Source organism: Bos grunniens, chromosome 17, assembly GCF_055505025.1.
Source record: "Bos grunniens cultivar Pamir isolate PY7600 chromosome 17, Bosgru_T2T1.0, whole genome shotgun sequence".
Lineage (NCBI taxonomy): Eukaryota > Metazoa > Chordata > Mammalia > Artiodactyla > Bovidae > Bos > Bos grunniens.
Window position 1 is genome coordinate 71,476,763 of NC_141181.1, and position 18,887 is coordinate 71,495,649.

At 60.3% G+C, this 18,887-nt stretch overlaps 1 protein-coding gene across 4 annotated transcripts; it reads left to right on the forward strand.

Annotated features, from left to right (window-relative positions):
• Positions 1–1,372: 1,372 nt before the first annotated feature.
• Positions 1,373–18,065, forward strand: SMARCB1 (SWI/SNF related BAF chromatin remodeling complex subunit B1). Of its 4 annotated transcripts, none has more exons than XM_086349027.1 (9): positions 1,373–1,661; positions 4,949–5,087; positions 6,380–6,509; positions 9,324–9,461; positions 10,107–10,234; positions 10,413–10,579; positions 14,182–14,372; positions 17,373–17,504; positions 17,733–18,065. In XM_086349027.1, the coding sequence occupies exons 1-9, from the start codon at positions 1,569–1,571 to the stop codon at positions 17,770–17,772; spliced, it is 1,158 nt and encodes a 385-aa protein (XP_086205153.1). In that variant the 5' UTR covers positions 1,373–1,568; the 3' UTR covers positions 17,773–18,065. The 4 variants fall into 4 exon arrangements, with proteins under 4 accessions (XP_086205153.1, XP_086205154.1, XP_086205157.1 ...); XM_086349028.1 differs by having other exon boundaries at positions 4,949–5,060; XM_086349031.1 differs by lacking the exon at positions 1,373–1,661 and adding an exon at positions 1,865–2,406 and having other exon boundaries at positions 4,949–5,060.
• The last annotated feature ends 822 nt before the right edge of the window (positions 18,066–18,887 follow it).

Sequence of the window (18,887 nt, forward strand, 5' to 3'; positions counted from 1 at the left end):
TTGGGAGGCTTGGCTGGGGACCCGCTCAGTCCCCTGGTCCTCAGGGCTGGGTGTTGGTTCAGGGCTCCCCCTGCTCCATCTCATCCTGCTTGAATGCCTACAGTGGCCTCACAGTCTGCTCCCCATCTCCCCAGCGGCCTCTCAGACCGTCGTCCACCAAGTGCTGCTCACGTTTTCCGATCCAGCCACTGTCAGGACACAGAACCGAACTCAAGGTTATTGTGGCTGACTCCTCACTCTCTGGGGTCTACTTGCCTGCCACTCTCAGAGAGCCAAGGATCCGCCTGTGATGCAGGAGTGAGTGAAGTCGCTCAGCCGAGTCCGACTCTTTGCAACCCCATAGGACTGTAGCCTACCAGACTCCTCTGTCTATGGGATTTTTCAGGCAAGTGTACTGGAGTGGGTTGCCATTTCCTTCTCCAGGGGATCTTCCCAACCCTGGTCTCCCGCATAGCAGGCAGACTCTTTACCGTCTGAGCCACCAGGCAATGCAGGAGACCTAGGTTCAGTCTCTGGGTGGGGAAGATCCCCTGGAGAAGGGAATGACAACCTGCTTCAGTATTCTTGATTGGGGAATCCCATGGACAAAGGAGCCTGGAGGGCTACAGCCCATAGGGTGCAAAGAGACACGACTGAGCAAGTCACACACACAGAGCCCTACGTGGAAGCTCATAGCGGCACCTCATAGCTGCCATGTATCAGGTGTTGGCATGGGCAGCCATCAGCAGGGGGCCGTTTCTGACCCACTGCCTTGTTCCACCGGATACACGGGTGCCTTCCTGTGTGTCGGGCCCACTCGGCTGTCAGCGCCCAAGGGCAGGGCTGTCGGGAGGCACAGGGCACAGAGTTAAGGAGGGGATGGGGACGTTAGCTCCTCCCCAGCTCTCAGCGGATGCAGCAGGCAAAACAAACGCCGGCTGGGCCTAGGAATCCTGCCAAATCCGGTAGTCTCTGCCCATGCTCGCCCCATCCCCAGAGCCACAGGAACGGGAGCTGGGGGGTGGCCCGGAGCTGGGATACTGGTCCCTGGGCCCGCCCATGTGCTCGGCCGCACAGCGTCCTCCGGGCGGGGAAACGGAGGCACGGGCGCCTCCGGCTTCCTCCCCGCCTTCTGGGCCTCGCCTCGTTCCTCCTCACCAGGGCAGTATTCCAGCCCCGGCTGTGAGACGGAGAAGGGCGCCGTTCGAGTCAGGGCCGCGGCTGTTATTTCTGCCGGTGAGCGGCCTTCCCTGGTACCTCCACTTGAGAGGCGGCCGGGAAGGCCGAGAAACGGGCCGAGGCTCCTTTAAGCGGCCCGTGGGGGCGCGCCCGGCCCTTTTGTCCGGGTGGCGGCGGCGGCGACGCGCGCGTCAGCGTCAACGCCCGCGCCTGCGCACTGAGGGCGGCCTGCTTGTCGTCTGCGGCGGCGGCGGCGGCGGCGGCGAAGCCCAGCGGCGGCGCGAACGACCCCGGCCCGGCCCGCCCTTCGCCTCCCGCGTCGGCTTCCCCGGGCTAGGAGCGTCCCCGGCCCCGCCTCGGCCCTTCCGATCCTCGCAGCCCGGCCGTGGCCGCCCGCTTCTGCCGCCGCAATGATGATGATGGCGCTGAGCAAGACCTTCGGGCAGAAGCCCGTCAAGTTCCAGCTGGAAGATGACGGCGAGTTCTACATGATCGGCTCTGAGGTAGCCCGCGGCGCGTCCTTGCCCTCCGGGCCTCCCGGCCGGCCCGGTTCCCGCGGGAGCCTCGGGGCGGGTCTGCGCGCCGGGAACGCGCGTCTCCATTCATCGCGGAGGGCCTGCGTGCGCGTGCGCGGCCGGGAGCACCGGGGGCGTGGCCTGCTGGGGCGTGGCCGAGCAGCCCCCGCCCCGGCCGTCTGGGCACGACCACCCTTGTCCTTGGGCGTGGCCTATCGGGGCGTGGCCGAGAAGGCCCCGCCCCGCGTCCGGCAGTTTGGGGACGCTTACCCGTGTCCCGGCAGCGGGGATGCGCCGCGCGGCCAGGGTCCCGGGGGTCGCGGTGGCCCCCGGTCCGCGCTGAGTTCCACAACTCCAGCCGGACGTACAGAAACGGGGTGTTGGGTTATCCCTTGCTGCGCACGGGGCGAGGTGTTGGATCCCTCGCACGCTCCCTCCCTCATTGCCCCAGCTGGAATCCTGAAACCGCTGATTGGAAACACCGAGCTTAGTGGGGACTCACCCGCTTGGTGTTCTTTGACTTTGAGGTGGGCGGGTGGGCGTTCTGACCTTCCATTATCAGCGAGAAGACAGGTTGGGAGAACGATGCTTGATTTTTGGATGGCTAGGGCCCAGCCGTCCCTGAGCTAGATCCATCAGCAAATGGGAGGCACCTGGCACTTCGGATATCTCGGACTAACTCTGAGTTAGTGCAAGTGAACGAGCCCAGAACCCCTTCATCCTTATCTAAAAGGTGACCTTTCGGCACTCTGTTGAATCAGCTGGTGACTGACTGTCACTGGCAGCATGCACCAAGTATATTAAGTTCTTCCAGTGTCCCTCAACCTTTGGCAGTCTCTGGCTTGTGCTGTGTCCACACACACATTTTTAAATTACAAATCCGCAGTTCGGGTGTGCAAGTACTGAGCAGCAGTGCCTCCCTTTTGTAGCGAGGCGAGTGTGGGTCTTGGGGAGTCAAAGCAGTTACAAACGTCAATGCTTGCTTCTCCTAGCAACAGTTTTCAGTATTACACATTTCACTCTTTCTTTCTTTTTTTTTTTTTACAACTTTTCCCCCTCTTTATGATTGAATACACTGAATAAATTAAGCCTCATGGTGGTCACACTTGATGAGGCTATTGGGATTCCCTGTGACTCCCTGTGGTTTGTCTGACTTGTATTGAGTTATGAGACCCGTGCTGTCAGTGGCATCAGAACTTTGTGTGTTTCCTTTCCTCACCGGTGTTCATGAAACACGGGGCCGGATGCAATGTATTTTCACATCATCACAGAAACGCTCCCCTTGACAGCTGGCCGTACTGAAGAGAGGTGCCGCTGCCTGCCACATGCCGTAGCTCAGAAAGGTCTTCGCCAGCCTGTGGGCACAGAGGTGGCATGTGGTGACCGGCAGATTGATTAAAGAAACCTTCACCCAATCTAATGGGCAGGAAAAGTGGTCGGTTTAGCATTGGCTCTGAGTCGGTGGTACTTTTGAAAATCAAGCCTGCGTTTACTGGGTGGAACGCGGTGCCAGGTGGGCAGAACGCGAGGAGCTCTGGCTCCAGCTTGGCGTCCACAGCTCGTCTCAGGCATCTGATGAGATGCTTAGGCCAGACAGTTTCTGCGACTTGCCCTGTAGCACACCTTAGATTTGAGAAAGATAGCTGCAGTCTTCTGTTTCAGCCCTGGTGAGTGAGAAGATTTGTCCTGAGATGCAGTTTATGGAGACCAGACGGCAGGACGGAGAGGCAGTTGCCGTCCGGGGCCTGACTTTACAATGTTCAGACCTCAGGAGGCCTGGGCAGGGTTCAGGGCTAGACTGGCGTCTACTCACAGCCAGCAGCTCCTCTGACGGCAGTGGTGCTTGGCTCCCGGGCCGGTTGCCCCGGGCAGACGGCAGGCGCTGGTTTCCAGGAGGTGCGCTGAGCAGAGCGTGCCCACAGCGCCCCACACCACTCGGGGGTAGCAGCCTTGGGAGGGTGTCCGCAGCTGCCCCAGTCCTGCCCCCCCTATGGGCAGCCGTCATCACCATGCAGAGGCACAGCTGAGAGGAGCCCAGGGAGCTTCCATACCCACACCTTCGTTTTCCATTTGGGAAACCTGGGTCCAGAGCGGGCAAAAGCTGGTGCAGGGAAAACCCAGGGGGGCAGACCGAGTCCCCTAAGTTCCGAAGGGACCCGGGAAGGGCCTGGGAGGCTGGGAGGCCTGCAGGGCCTGCACGGTGGTAGTGGGGCATCCGGGTCAGTGTCTTGTCAAAAACGTCCTGGAAACTGTGTTTACCCCCTGATGGTAACCACGCTCAAGCCAGATAACTCGCCCTGCCCCTGCGGCAAGGTGCAGGAGGGACCTTGTGGCCATGTCTCTCATGCTGTTCAGCAGCCCTGATTATGTAAACCTCTAAATCCATGAAAAATGCAGAAACTGTCACAAAGAAAACTCCTATAATGGGGTAGGTACGTGGGAAATCGCAGAAGTGGGTCCCTCGTGGGGTGAACTTTACAGCTGATGAACATTTGTCAAGAGGCATAGGGAGGCCGAGAAGGGGGCAGTGTTGCCTGGTCACAGAAGGAGCCAGCACCCAGTCCAGCCACGGTCCCCTGCCACGTGATCGAGTGGTTGTTTCTGAAAAGTTGGCGGAAGAGTGGAGTTTCTTTGTAAAAACGTTAGGACTAGATTTGTTTTCGTCAAGTAAGTTGTACTTTGAGTAACTGGCACAGGCAGGCTATTGTTTGGGGCAGTGATGATGTATGCAGCAGTCTAGTGATTGCTGATAAGCGCTTTTGAAACTCTTTGGAAAATTCCTTTGGTATTTCTGGTTTGAGTTTCGTTACTAAACAAAGCAGCAAGGGCTACGGGGGAAATTATCCTACATCTGTCTGAAATTAAAAGCCCTTCTTGGTATTTATTACATCGTAAAAATATCAAAGTCTTAAGATAAAAGGAAGAGAGGCCTTACATTTTTGGACCGCGCCAGAGATCTTTAGTGCAAAGTCAGAGCTTCTCGGGGAGCTCGGGGGGGCCGTGTCTCACCAGTGTCTGCGTGGCCCTTCCTGAACTTGGTGCTGTCGTCGGGAGGCAGAGCTTACCCCCTGCCAGTGGGCCAGGTGCGGGCCAGACCTTCGCTGCTGCGGAACCCCTGATGTCAGCAGATCGGGCTTTGCCTGCTTTCGGAGCGCGGCGCCTGCAGGCCGCGCGTGGTCTGCGTGTCACTGAGGTGGCAGAGCGTCTGCGCCAGGGCCCTGCCCTTCCCCGAGGAGCCCCGGCCCTCGTAATGAGCCTTCTCGCTTTACCCCTAGGTGGGAAACTACCTCCGTATGTTCCGAGGTTCTCTGTACAAGAGGTACCCCTCGCTCTGGAGGCGACTAGCCACTGTGGAAGAGAGGAAGAAAATAGTTGCGTCGTCACATGGTAAAAAAACAAAACCTAACGCTAAGGGTGCGTCTTCACGAGGGTTTGTAAACCTGTTTCAAAACCACTCGCTTATGTCATGAAGATAAAACGTTTTCACCCCGGCGCGTCTTCACGGCAGTCCTGACCTTAGCGTGGCGGAGCGTCCCCGGGGTGGGGGTGGGCTCCCCGGTGCGGGTGGGGGTCCGCGGTCAGGGCGGGCGGAGGGCCGGCCGGGGCGCGCGCGCGGTGAAGACGCACCGGTCTGAAAACGTTTTAGGATTGCTGTGATGCTGTGCCATCCGCGGGCGTGCGCCATCCTCACCCTCCATGCGCCCGGGCGGTGGGGCGGCCCCGGCCCCACCCCGCTCCGGGCTTCACCGCTTCGCTCCCGCCCCTCCCCGTCCCCGCCCCCAATCCATCGCGTGGCACCTGGTCTGGCAGCCGGTCCGCTAGCGCTCGCTCTGTGCATGTTTGCTCCGTGCTGTGCGCGCCTGGGGCCACCGGGCGCCGCCTCCGGGCCGGGGCGCCGCCTCCAGGCGCCCTGGTGGAACCGGCCCGGGCTGTGTGTGTGTGTGTGTGTGTGTGTGTGTGTGTGTGTGTGTGTGTGCGCTCGCGCGTGCACTCCGCAGTCCGTCCGGTATGAGTGTGTCCGTGGCGCTGCCGTGGTCTGTCCACCGCGTTCTTTTAACGCAGGAGCCGGAGCCTCTTGTCCACGCACTGCTGTGACCTTTCAGCCCCTCCCTGGCCCTCCTGCGCCGGGTGCAGTGCCGGTCACTAACCCTGCGCCCCTAGCTGCGCTTGCCCCTGGCGAGCCTTGGCGACCCCGGGCCTCGCGCTCCCTGGGGAGCCGCCTTCCCCTAACCCTCCGTCTCCACCCGGCTCCCTAGGCAAGCTGTGGTCGGATTGCCGAGAACTCGGGCTCCCAGCGCCGCTGGCACCGGGGCCAGGAGTTCATGTTGCGTGTGCAGCAGCTCTTTCCAACTCTCTGGGCTCTTGTTTTAAAAGAAAAGTGTTTCTCATCCCTCATCCCATCTCCACCTCGCTTCGTGTTGTGGACTGCAGCGGTGTCAGACCTCTTCCCGCCGGCCGGCTCACTCTGGAGCCCTCCTGTCCCAAGAGGCCCTGTGGCTGGAGCCTGTGCGGACGGCCCAGCAGGGCCTCTGGAGAAAGCCAGGGTCCAGGCCGGCCCTTTGGAAGAGGCCCACATCGGGCAGTCGTGAGGTCCACAGCCGCTTCCCCCACCTCCCGCATGTGAGGACCTCGGTGTGCTGCGTCTCCTGGCTGCTCCTGCCTGCCGCCGGCCCGCGGGCTGACCGCAGCCCCGTCTCTGGTTGCAGATCATGGATACACGACCCTGGCCACCAGCGTGACCCTGCTGAAAGCCTCCGAGGTGGAGGAGATCCTGGACGGCAACGATGAGAAGTACAAGGCCGTGTCCATCAGCACCGAGCCCCCCACCTACCTCAGGTACCCCGGCCCCTGCTGTGCTCACAGGCCTTCTTCATCAGGTTTCCAAGTGTCTGTCTTTGGAATTTCTAGAAACGTAAGCCAAGCCCTGGGTTCTGGAGAGTTGTTAAGAATGCTTTGAAAGGCAGAACAACGAGTGGCCTAGGTTCACTCCCAAAAGAAACACACAACGGTTTTGAACGTAGAAACTTAGGTCCTTTGAAAGCACATTTACTTTCCCAGTTGAACAGGCGAGGGTCGTGGGGACGTTGCTGCTTGTGGGTAGTGTTCCTTCATTCAGACTTAGCAGCAAAACTTGGACACGCTAATAGATAAGTAGATAAAGGGTTTAGAGCAGACACACAGGGGGAACGGTGTTTGTCCTTCGGTATCATTTCTAAAATGCAGAGTAAAAATAGACATAGCCGGGAGCATAAAGAAGCAGGGAGGGAGGGAGGGAGCTGGGCCGCTCTGCACCATGGGTGCCCTGCGCCAGGCGCCGTGGCGGCCTTGGCCTCGTTTGGATCTCCGGCCCATTCGTCTCAGCCCCAGGAAGCACTTTACACCTCAACGAGGGCCATCCTGAACCCAGAGACGCCCTTGGTGTTGTGGGAGAGTCCTGCCTGGGGGAGGCGGGTGGCAGCGAGAGCTGGGGCTGCATCTGTGTGCTGGGCAGGCAGACCGGCAGCGAGCCCGGGCCACGCGAGTGAGGCAGGCAGCGGGCCTGCTGGCATCTTCAGCTTTCTGGGCACGAGACCCGGGGCACTGGTGGTGGGGGAGGAGGGGGAGGGGGCGGCCGTGTGGACAGTCCCCTTCCAGGTTTTCTCCCAACTGCACCATCGGGTTGTTTTTCTAACCACCCCCCGCCCCCGCCCCCACAACCTCCCGAAGAAGGTGGTGTGCTCACGGCCTGGCCCATTGTGGATGTGAGCACTGGAGATGGCTTTTCTCGCCCCGGTGGTGCGGTGAGGATGGCAGGATAGCCGGGCTTCCCTAGAGAAGTCACCGGAGGAGATTACATGCACGTGGATGGGGCTTTGAGATCCGCATGCAGCAGCCGAGAACCCTTTGTGGGGCCGTGAACGCTCCTGGTTGAGTCCATCACACGAGGGAGAGAGCTAGGCCAGTAGCCTCCTGTTACTGGGCAGTGAGAACTGCTGTGTGGAGGTGGGGCTGCAGGAAAGCCACCAGTGGGCTCCACTCTTAGGAGGCACCTGCCTAGCACCCAGCCAGCCCCCCAGGAGGGGTGGCACACCCCCTCTCCCACACCGGCCAGGTCGGGCAGGGGCTGGATGGCCCCCAGGGCTCTTGGACAGACCTCTCTGCAGCGGAAGGGAGGCTGAGTGGTGGGACTCGGATGCCCGGACCCCGGTGGCGCTGCCCGTCCCACTCACGTGCTGCAACGTGACTCGCATTGTCCACTTGAGGCCATCAGGCAGGAGGGGTCGACCGGGCAGCCTCGGCCTGGATACGAGAGGCTGCTGCAAGGTGGCGGGGTGGGGCTGGCCTGGGGGGACCTGGGTGACAGCTCCGGCTGGAGACTCAGTGGGGAAAGGTGTGGTGGTCCATGCCCATGCGGCCCACACAGGCCCAGCAAGCCAGTTTTGCCCGTGGAAGTTACAAAGGATCTGACCTTGTAGGCCCTCCCTGGGGACAGGAGGCGCCTGATCTGAGTGGGGTGCCTTTTCCCTCTTGGCCTGCAGGCCCGGAGTAGAAACTGCCAGCCAGATGGCCTGTGGTGGGGACCCCGTCTCACCGCCTCAGTTCTTGGTCCTGCCCGCATCAGCCCCAGTCCCCCGTTTCCCCAGGTCTCTGGTATCAGGGCAGGGCAGCAGATTTGGGGGCGTCCTGGCTCCCCTTGGTGTGTGGATCCCTCCCTGCCCCACCCCAAGGGGCGCTCCTGGGCCCGGGCACTAGGGTGCGAGGGGCCCCCGCTGCAGAAGAGGAGTGAAAAGGCCAAGGCCTCTCCCTCTGCCCTCCATCCTGGAAGGGAGCTGTTTTAGCGGGAAACCGGGCAGTGGTCAGGTTCTCCAGGGGGTGGACGTCACCGATGGTGACAGCTGTGGGGCAGGGCTGCAGAGGTGTGTCGTGCAGTCACCGCGCTGATTGCCCCCTTGGCCACCAGGGATGTGGCCCAGGGGTGACGAGCAGTCTCACAAACGGACAGCCCGGCCCGGGAGCCTCAGCTCAAAACGGCCTTCGGTATTTTCCTCGTAGTAAACGCCCCATGTAAATTGGAGAGAAGGGCTCCCCACTGTGGGACGTGAGTTCCTTGAGTTACTTTGAGTCCCGCTTTCTAGAGTATCTTTCCATCCCTGAAGGCCCGGAGGCCAGAGGCATTACCTGTCTCAGGCTGGACCAAGCGTCTGAAATAACAGCCTGATCGAAAGTGTGCAAACCCCCAGGGACTCCCAGCCACCCGCTGAGGGCACCCCCCCCGAGTCGGGACCCTCTCTGTGTCTCCAGCCCTGGCCCCCTGCCCAACCATTGACCTGAGCCTCCTCTCTGCTGCCCTCGGGGCTCTCCTGGAAATCTGCCCGCCACCCCCCCGTGAACCCTGACCCTTTCCTGAGTGCCCAGCCCAGCACATAGCACGGGTGACAGCTCACAGACTGGGCTGGGGCCCCTGCCCTCTCCTCCTCCCCTAAAACTGGTGACCCCGAGCAGGTGCCGCTTGGAGCCTGGGGAATAACCACCGCGGAGCTGGGCGCACAGAGGTCCCCATGGGGGCCTGGGCGCAGCAGGGGCCTGGCGGGCGTCCACTGGCCACAACCTGGCGGCTGGGGGGCGGCTTTTGGCCCATAGGCTGAGCGGACGGGTGTCTGTGTCTCCCAGGGAACAGAAGGCCAAGAGGAACAGCCAGTGGGTGCCCACCCTGCCCAACAGCTCGCACCACCTGGACGCCGTGCCCTGCTCCACCACCATCAACAGGAACCGCATGGGCCGCGACAAGAAGCGGACCTTCCCGCTCTGGTGAGGGGCCTCGGCCACCGGGCCTCCCGCCTGCGGGCTGCTGCCCATTGTTCATCATTGGCGCCCCTGCGTTCTTGGAAAGTGGTTCTCACCCCCGGGTCTAAGCGGGGCGTGCCTGGTTTCCTTGCCCCCCGCAGCCCCCGTCTCTTCCCTCTTCCCCATCCTAAAGGGCAGGTGTGAGTGCGGAGCTGCCTTGCTCTCCGTCCTCTGGGGCTCCCTCGGGGTCCAGGCTGCAGGTGGGGAGCCCTGGGTGCTTGGCCACCGAGGCTCCCCAGCACCCCCCAGCCGCCCAGCCCCCCTTCACTGCTCCCCAAGCAGCTCCTCAACCCTCCTGCCCCTCGGCCTTTGTTCCAGGGTTTCTTCTTCTGGACATACCCTTTCTTCCCCACAGCTGCTGGGAGAATCCTGCCTGCTCTGGGGCTTAAACCTCTCTTCCTGCAGGGAACCTCTGAGCTTGTCCCGCTGCCGAGTCGGCAGCTCCCCTCCCGCCCCGCGTGGACCCCTGCCAGCCCTGTTTCTGCCGGCCCAGCCCGTAGTGGACAGGTCCTCTCTGGGCAGGTCTCAGCGACCAGTGGTGCAGAGAGGGAGGCCCTGGGCACAGGGACCCAGCCCGCTTTGCTGAGCACGCGGCCGCTCCCCTTCCAGCTTCGACGACCACGACCCAGCCGTGATCCACGAGAACGCGTCCCAGCCCGAGGTGCTGGTCCCCATCCGACTGGACATGGAGATTGACGGGCAGAAGCTGCGGGATGCCTTTACCTGGAACATGAATGGTCCGTCCGCCGCCCTGGCTGGCGTGCACTCAGCTCTGTCTGCGTGGTGCCGGGGGGTCCTGTCATCACCCGGGGGGGCGGTGGCAGAGGAGGCAAGGCTGGGGGAGGCCGGGGCTGAGCGCGCTGACCGTAGGCCCTGTGGTCCACTGGGGGTTCCCCCGCTCCGTCATCGTTTCAGAGAAGCTGATGACCCCGGAGATGTTCTCAGAGATTCTCTGTGACGACCTGGATCTGAACCCACTGACGTTCGTGCCAGCCATTGCCTCTGCCATCAGACAGCAGATCGAGTCCTACCCCACGGACAGCATCCTGGAAGACCAGTCAGACCAGCGCGTCATTATCAAGGTAGGCGGCTCCTCACCCACAGTGGGCCTGCCTTGTCCTCGGGGCTTGCGAGGTGCGGAGGTGCGTGGAGGCCTCGACAGGAGCCTGTCTGGGGTCCGTGTTGTGGGGCAGGGCTCTGGAAGACTGTCTCTTGGGCGGCTTGTCCCAGGAAGGGCACAGGCCGACTTCTGAGGAGGGCACCACGTTCTGGGCGTGTCCGGGTGCTGCTGCGGCCTTGCCGTCCACGGAGCGGAAGCTGGGTGGTCCCAGGGGTGGCCCAGCTGGTGGGCAGAGCAGGGAAGGGAGCAGTGAGGCGAGCACACTGCCACTCTTGTCATGGGCAGGCTAGGCCAAGCACACCCCATGCTGTCTCAGCAGCCCCCACGGTCCTGGGGGCGTTACGAGAGAAGAGGGCACCACCTGCCCCGAACCCCGCTGAAGAACGCCTGCCTGGTGGTGGACAGTATCTCACTGTGGTTTTGATTTGCATTTCCCTGTTGATTTGTTATTGTTCAGTCGCTCGGTCCAAAGATTTGGGACCCACGGGCTGCAGCACGCCAGGCTTCCCTGTCCTTCACTCTCTCCCGGAGCTTGCCCAAGCTCATGTCCATGGAGTCAGTGATGCCATCCAACCATCTCATCCTCTGTCGTTCCCTTCTCCTCCTGCCTTCAATCTTTCCCAGCATCAGGGTCTTTGCCAATGAGTCAGTTCTTCGAATCAGGTGGCCAAAGTATTGGAGCTACAGCATCAGTCCTTCAGTGACTATTCGGGACTGATCTCCTTCAGAATGGACTGGTTTGATCTTGCAGTCCAAGGGACTCTCAAGAGTCTTCTCCAACACCACAGTTCAATCAATTCTTCGGCGCTCAGCTTTCTTACGATCCAGCTCTCTTTCCTACATGACCACTGGAAAAACCACAGCCTTGGATACGGGCCTTTGCGGGCCTTGCTTGCTGATTAGTGACCTGCTGGCGGCTTGTCTGTCTCCTGTGTCTGCTGGAGTCCTTCCCATTTTTGAGTCCGGGTTTTGCTGTTTTCTTGTTTTTATCGGTTCCCTGTATCTCACAGGCAGCGGTCTGTTCCCAGATGCTGTGATTTGCGGGTGTTTCCTCCTTTCCCTGGGCTGCCTTGTTATGCTGTTGGTAGTGTCCTTGGATGCATAGAAGTGTTGTATTTTGGTGAAGTCCAGTTTATTTTTTCACTTATCACCTATGCCTTTGACGTCACATCTGAGAAATCACCGCCAAATCCAACATCATAAAGCTTTGCTCTGTTTTTCTGAGTGTTTTATGGCTTGAGCTCTTAGGCTTATATGTTCTGTCTGTTTTGAGTTGATTTCTGTAGATGGGGCTGGGTAAGGGTCCCACTTCATTCTTTCGCATGTGGGTTCTTTTTTCCCAAAACCGTTGGTTGCAAACACTTTCCTTCACTGAGTGGTCTTGGCATCTCTGTTGAAAATCACTTGACTGCTTATTTGAGAGTTTATTTCTGGGCTGTCCCGTTGGCCCACGCGTCCGCTTTTGCGTTAGTCCCCCAGTGTGTTCATTGTTGTATCTTTGCAGTAAGTTCTGAAATCAGGAAGTGTGAGTCTTCCAGCTTTGTTGTTCTTTTCGTCATTGTTTTGACCAGACATCCTTTGCTTTTCCTTAGATTCCATATGAATTTTAAGGTTTTTTTTCCTGTTTCTGCAGAAATGCTATTGGGATTTTGATAGGGATTACATTTGGCTTTGTAGATTGCTTTGGGTGTTCATGTTCAGTTCAGTTCAGTCGCTCAGTCGTGTCCGACTCTTTTCGACCCCATGGATCACAGCACGCCAGGCCTCCCTGTCCATCACCAACTTCCAGAGTCCACCCAAACCCATGTCCATTGAGTCGGTGATGCCATCCAACCATCTCATCCTCTGTCGTCCCCCTCCCCTCCCGCCCTCAATCTTACCCAGCATCAGGGTCTTTTCAAATGAGTCAGCTCTTCGCATCAGGTGGCCAAAGTATTGGAGTTTCAGCTTTAACATCAGTCCTTCCAATGAACACCCAGGACTGATCTCCTTTAGGATGGACTGGTTGGATCTCCTTGCAGTCCAAGGACCTCTCAAGAGTCTTCTCCAACACCACAGTTCAAAAGCATCACTTCTTCGGTGCTCAGCTTTCTTTATAGTCCAACTCTCACATCCATACATGACCACTGGAAAAACCATAGCCTTGACAACTTAATAATTTTAAGTCTTCCAATCCATGGACATAGGATGTTTTTCCATTTATTTATATCTTTAATTTCTTTCAGTATGTTTTATATTGTTCATTGTACATCTCTTTGATTAAGTTAATTTCTAAGGATTTTATTCTTTTTTATGTTATTCTAATTCGTTCATCCTTTCTTCTTCAGATTGTGCAGTGTTAGCATGTAGAAATACGGCTGATTTTTGCACGTTGACTTTGTATCCTGGTACCTTGCTGAATTCATTCATTAGTTCTAATAGTATTTTGTTAGCATCTTAAATTCTGCATATAAGATTGTAACATCTCGGACCAGAGATAGTTTTACTTCTTCCATTCCAGGTGGATACCTTTTATTTATTTTTCTTGCCTAACTGCTGGAAGGGATTGGAGGCAGGAGGAGAAGGGGACGACAGAGGATGAGATGGCTGGATGGCATCACTGACTCAATGCACATGAGTTTGGGTGAACTCCGGGAGTTGGTGATGGACAGGGAGGCCTGGCGTGCTGTGATCCATGGGGTCGAAAAGAGTCGGACACGACTGAGCGACTGAACTGCACTGCACTGCACTGCACTGAGTAGAAATTCCAACGCTATATTGAACAAAAGTGGCAAGACTGGGTATCCTTGGCTCGTTCCTGATCTTAGAGGAAAAGTTACCAGTCTTCTGCCATTGTGGGTGATACTTGCAGTGATTTTTTTGACTGAATTAATCTTGTTGACGTGGTTTCCATCTGATCTTAGTTTACTGAGTGCTTTTATCGTGAAAGCACGTTGAAGTTTGTCTAATGATTTTCCTCCGATTATCGAGATGTGGTTTTTGTCCTTCACTCTGTTCAAGTGGTTCATGGCATTGACCAGTTTTCTTACTGAGCCGTCCTTACATCGCCAGAGTAAGCCCCACCGTTTATAATGTGTTTGTGTCATCATCCCATCATTTATAACGGTGTGTGATTCTTCTGACGTGCTGGTGAATGTAGTTTTGCTCGTGTCTGCTGAGGTTTCACATCAATGTCCACAGTAAGTGCCGGTCTGCACCTTTCCTTTCTCGTAGTATCTTTGTCTGGCTTTGGTATCAAGGCAGGGAGTTATGATGTGTTCCTTCCTTTTCAGTTTTTTGGCAGGATTTGATAAGGATTGGTGTTAGTGCTTGAAATGTTTGGTGGAATTCACCAGTGAAGCCATCAGATCCAAGCTTTCTTTATAGGGAGTTTTCCAGTTACCAGCGCGTCTTCCTCGCTAGTTAACCCTTTTCAGAGAGATGGGGGTTGTTTTCCTTACCCCAAGTAGCAGCACAGGGGCGCGGCCAAGAACGAGGCGGGGATGTTCCGGGGAGAAGGGGTGGTGAGGGTGCGGCCTGGCCCCAGAGGGGGCCGCTCCGGCTCATGTCTGTGCTCCCGGCCAGCTGAACATCCACGTGGGGAACATCTCCTTGGTGGACCAGTTCGAGTGGGACATGTCGGAGAAGGAGAACTCGCCCGAGAAGTTCGCGCTGAAGCTGTGCTCCGAGCTGGGGCTGGGCGGGGAGTTCGTCACCACCATCGCCTACAGCATCCGGGGACAGCTGAGCTGGCATCAGAAGACCTACGCCTTCAGGTAGGGCTCGGGCCGGTGGTCGCCCCCGCCCGCTGCGGGGATGCCCCGGGACTGCCTGGGCTCGGGCCGGTGGTCGCCCCCGCCCCCTGCGGGGATGCCCCGGGACTGCCTGGGGCCTCGGTGCCAGCTACTGAGGGCTGCCCCGCACCTCAGCGGCCTCTGTCGCCTCCTCCCGTCCCGTCCCGGTGGGGACATTACTGAGACCCTTGCTCATTCCCTGGACTTGTGCTCAGTCTCGGACAGGTCTGCCCTCCCCCGAGGGGGTCTGGAGGCCACTGCCGCCTCTTGTTCAGTCCAGGAGCAGGCGGTGGGCGCCCCCGTGGGAGGGGGCGGCGTTCAGGCCGCCCGCAGAGCGGGGAGGGGATCTGGTCCCAGGTGCTGGTGGCGGGGACGCGGGCGGGCTCCTCGCGACCCCCGACCCGGTGGCACTCGCCCCGGGCAGCCCCGTCCCCGGGCCCCTCTTCCACTGCGGGAGGCTTCCAAATTGGATGTCAGGCTTTACGCGGCTGCTTGAGCTGCCACCGTCCCCGTGTGGCTTACGCGGCTGCTCGAGCTGTCACCGTCCCTGCATGGGGGCCGTCACCAAGGGGCCACCCGTGACAGGGAACAGCTGAGGGAGCGCGTGGGGCTGTTTGCATCTCAGCTGCTTCTCCAGAAACCCCAGGAGGCAGCGCCCACCATGTTCCTAGGACTCTGAGCAAGAGAGGGAACAGCCGCCACACGGGGCCCCCCGCGACCACCGGCAGCCCCGGGGTCCAGGCCGCGCCCCGAGTCCCGTGGGAGGCCTGCTCACGGCACCTGTCCACGCACGGCTCACGAGCTGAGGCCAGCGGGCCTGGGGCCAGCCTGGGGAGCCTCGCTTCCCAGGGCAGATCCTGAGGTCCTGGGAGTGATGTCGACACCAAGTCCCTCATCCCTGGAGGCTGACTCAGAACGCACCTCTCACTGCTGTGCAGCAGGGGACTCGGAGAGGGTCCCCTCACAGGCCTGGGCCGAGTCCCTCCTGCTCTGACACTCAGGGCACCTGGAGTGTTTCTACTCAGGTGGCGCTACTGGTAAAGAACCCGCCTGCCAGTGCAAGAGAGACACAGGTTCAATCCCTGGGTTGGGAAGATCCCCTGGAGGAAGGCATGGCAACCCACTCCAGTATTCTTGCCTAGAGAATCCCATGGGCAGAGGAGCCTGGCAGGCGACCGTCCATGGGGTTGCAAAGAGCTGAACACGACTGAGTGACTAACACTTTCACTTTTCAGGAGTTCTTTATACAGTCCAGATACAGGTCCCTTCCCACATATCTGAAGATACGCAGGCTTTTTGTGGGTTTTCTGTGGGTTTGGAGTTCACTTATGTGACAGTGTCCAGCTTATCTGTTTTTTCTCAGGGTGCTTGTGCTGTTGGTGTCATAGCTGAGAAACCATGGCCTGCCGGGTCCTGTCCCAGCACCGCTTGTTGGAAGGACTGCCCTTTCCCCATCGGGTGGGCTAGGCCCCTTGTCCAGAGTCAGTTGATCTTAAGCAGGAGGGCGACACCGAGTTTTGTCCCCTCCTGGTTGGGGAAGTTCAGGGGGATCACTCCCTGCAGTCTTGTTCTCATCTACCAGGAGGGCACAGCCATGCCTCCCAGCTGGCCTGCCGCACCTGTGAGGTTGTAAAAGTGAGGTCACGTCGAAGACGACCCTCCAGGCCCTCTGCCTCCTCCGACACGGCCTCCCTGCTTGCACCTGGCGGGTGGTGGGAATGCAGGGTCCCAGCCGGCCTTGAGGCCCAGGAAGCCGAATGCCCGTAAGGGTGGGCTCCTGGCTCCAGGCCCCTCCTTCCAGGCCTGGCCCGAGCAGCCCTTGGTTTAGAACAACCCCCTGGGATGCAGTCTTCCCGGAGCCACAGGGAGGTAAACACAGGGCCTCCGGGACCCGCACTTGTTTAAGAGGAAGACGTGTTTGCTCCCGTCGGCGTGGGCTTGGTGACTTTCGTGTCTGCTGCCCCCAAGGAAGGCAGCTGGGAGCCGCAACGTGAGGAGTGACATTTGGGTCTGCAGTGCTGGCTTCTGGACTGCCGCAGCACCGCCCGGCTGGGAAGCAGCTGTCGGCAGGGTGGCTGGGGCGGCCCAGCCACCAGCCTGGGACTCGGGGGCACCGGCTCGGGCCCAAGCCCCCACGCAGTGGGTGTGTGCTGGGTGTTGCGTGGCAGTGGTCCTCTGAAACCCCTCGCAGCAAGGACACTGTCCCCATTTTCCAGATGAGGAGCTAAAACTAAGGCCAGGGGTCTGTTTGTTCCTGTGCTGTTCCCCCGGGCCCCCTCCTCCCTCTGGGGGCTGACTCTGCAGGGCTCCTGGCAGGCCGACTGCTGGGGCCGAGCACCAGTGGCCCAGCAGGAGGCCAGAGGAGAGGACCCGGAGGCCAGCGTGGCGCCGCGGGCAGGGTGGGTGAGGGCGTGGCTGAGGCTCGCCGGCAGGCTGGGCCTGGCTCCTGGCAGAGGCAGCAGCTCAGCCAGGAGTCCCCAGCCTTTGCGGCCTCACCGAGGCTGACCCCCAGCCCTGAGTCCACTTCGCCAGAGGGTGTGCAGGTGGCCCTCGGACGGAGTCTAGGCGCGTCTTTGAGGGGCCCCGGGGTGGAGCAGTCAGGGCTTATGGATTCTGGGCCCCTGTGACGTGGGCCGAGGGGCCCCCTGCAGGCTGGTCAGGGCAGGGGCCCTGGGACTCCACTCCTGGGTGGATGGACTCCTTTGCTCTCCTTTCTCCTGGACACTGAGCGGGGCGGACGGCCCTCCTCCTCCCAGCAAGTCCACTGGGAATGGCTGGACCTGCAGCACTGTCCTGTGGACCTCTCCCCACATGCAGACCCGGAGATGCCATGTTGGCAGCGTGCCCGGCCGCCCTGTGTCGGGAGCCGGGTGCAGAAACCAGGCTCCATGTCCTGTCTGCCCGCAGGGGGGTGGACACTGCTTTCTAGGGGCCTCTCCTACAGCTGTTCTGTGAGCCGTCTACCTCTCTCGTCCTCCACAGTGAGAACCCCCTGCCCACGGTGGAGATTGCCATCCGGAACACAGGCGACGCTGACCAGTGGTGCCCGCTGCTGGAGACCCTGACGGATGCAGAGATGGAGAAGAAGATCCGGGACCAGGACCGGAACACAAGGTGCTGCCCCAGCCCCTTCCAGGCAGGACAGGGCCCCGGGCGAGGCTGGCCCTCGGGCAGGTCTGACCACAGCCCAGAACAGGCTCACTCTCCCTGGGGAGGGGGGCGAGACAGAGGACGACTTCAGGGCCCCACGCAGCAGAGCGGCTGAGGGAGGGGCTGGGGGCTCCTGCCTCTTCACTTGGTTGCCTGAGAGATCCGGGGGTCGCTGCCCTCCCCCTCCCACAGGCGGATGAGGCGTCTGGCCAACACGGCCCCGGCCTGGTGACCACCCCGTGGCGCTTGGCTCCCAGGGAGCATCTGGAGATCGGCCCACCTCTCCTCCATCTTCTGGCTCGGAGGGGACCAGGTGGGGGCAGCCCGGCCGTCCTGAGGAGCGGGCCAGTGGCCTCCTGGTCCCCCGCCGCCGGGGACACATTCCGTCTGCTGAGCCCCAGTCCCCACCTCCCGTCTCTGGTCAGGAGAGGCCACGTTGAGCTGTGTTTGTTTTTTGTATAGAAGCCCCAGGCAGGGCAAGCAACACTTTCTAAATAAAAAGGCAACAGGTTCTGTTTCTTCAAAGTGGTAGCATGGAGCTGAGAACGGGGGACAGCATGGCATGGGCTGGCCCCTCGCCCTCCCGCGCGCACGTCCCAGCTGGGCCTCAGCAGGGCTAGGGCGCCACTGGACCCCCCCACCCCCACAACCACGAGCAGGGCCAGGGTTCAGCTCAGGGCTCAGCCCTGTGGACCGCCCCTCCTGCCCCCACGAGCAGTTTGACTCCCCTCGGCGTCCCACCTGCCCAGCTCAGCAAGTCCTTGGAGTCCCGGGTGGCTGGGAAGTGGTGGGGCGCAGAGGGCAGGGCCACCTGTCAGTCCCAGCCCAGCCCCCAGCCAGGAGCGTGGCTTCTCTGGCCCTTGCAGGGGCCCATCCTGTGCGGGCACTGCTGGTGGGCCTGTGCCCACCTGTTCTGCTGCAGCTGGTGGGCACTGCTCCGGCCGTACCTCCCAGCACCACGTGCCTGACAGGAGAGCTGGGGCCCACCTCCACCCGCAGCTGGTGCTCTGGCAGGGTCCGGTGCCAGCTCACCGGGTGACCCTGCATCTTCTGTGACGTGGACGGGTCCCCACGCGACCTGGACGTGGCACCCAGGAGGGTGGCACCTGGGTCTTCCTCCTGGGACCAGGCCCCGCAGGTGACCCAGGCCCAGTTGCGTTAAGCCTGTGGGCCCGGGCCCTGCACCTTCCGTTGCTGGCAGGGCTGAGGGTCGCATAGCAGGGGCCTCACACCACGAGGGGCAGAGCTCCAAGGGTTTCCAGTTGGGGGGTGGGCTGAGATGGGCCTCACCCCTGGGCTCGGGGGTCTCGCAAGCACATCCTAGGAACTTGCGCTCCAGCCTCTGCC

Excerpts from the sequence above, each read along its gene's own strand:
- SMARCB1 (XM_086349027.1), top strand. The coding sequence starts at position 1,569 with ATGATGATGATGGCGCTGAGCAAGACCTTCGGGCAGAAGCCCGTCAAG. Across the intron at positions 9,462-10,106 it reads AAGCGGACCTTCCCGCTCTG|CTTCGACGACCACGACCCAG; the intron begins GTGAGGGGCCTC and ends CTCCCCTTCCAG. Across the intron at positions 14,373-17,372 it reads CAGAAGACCTACGCCTTCAG|TGAGAACCCCCTGCCCACGG; the intron begins GTAGGGCTCGGG and ends CGTCCTCCACAG.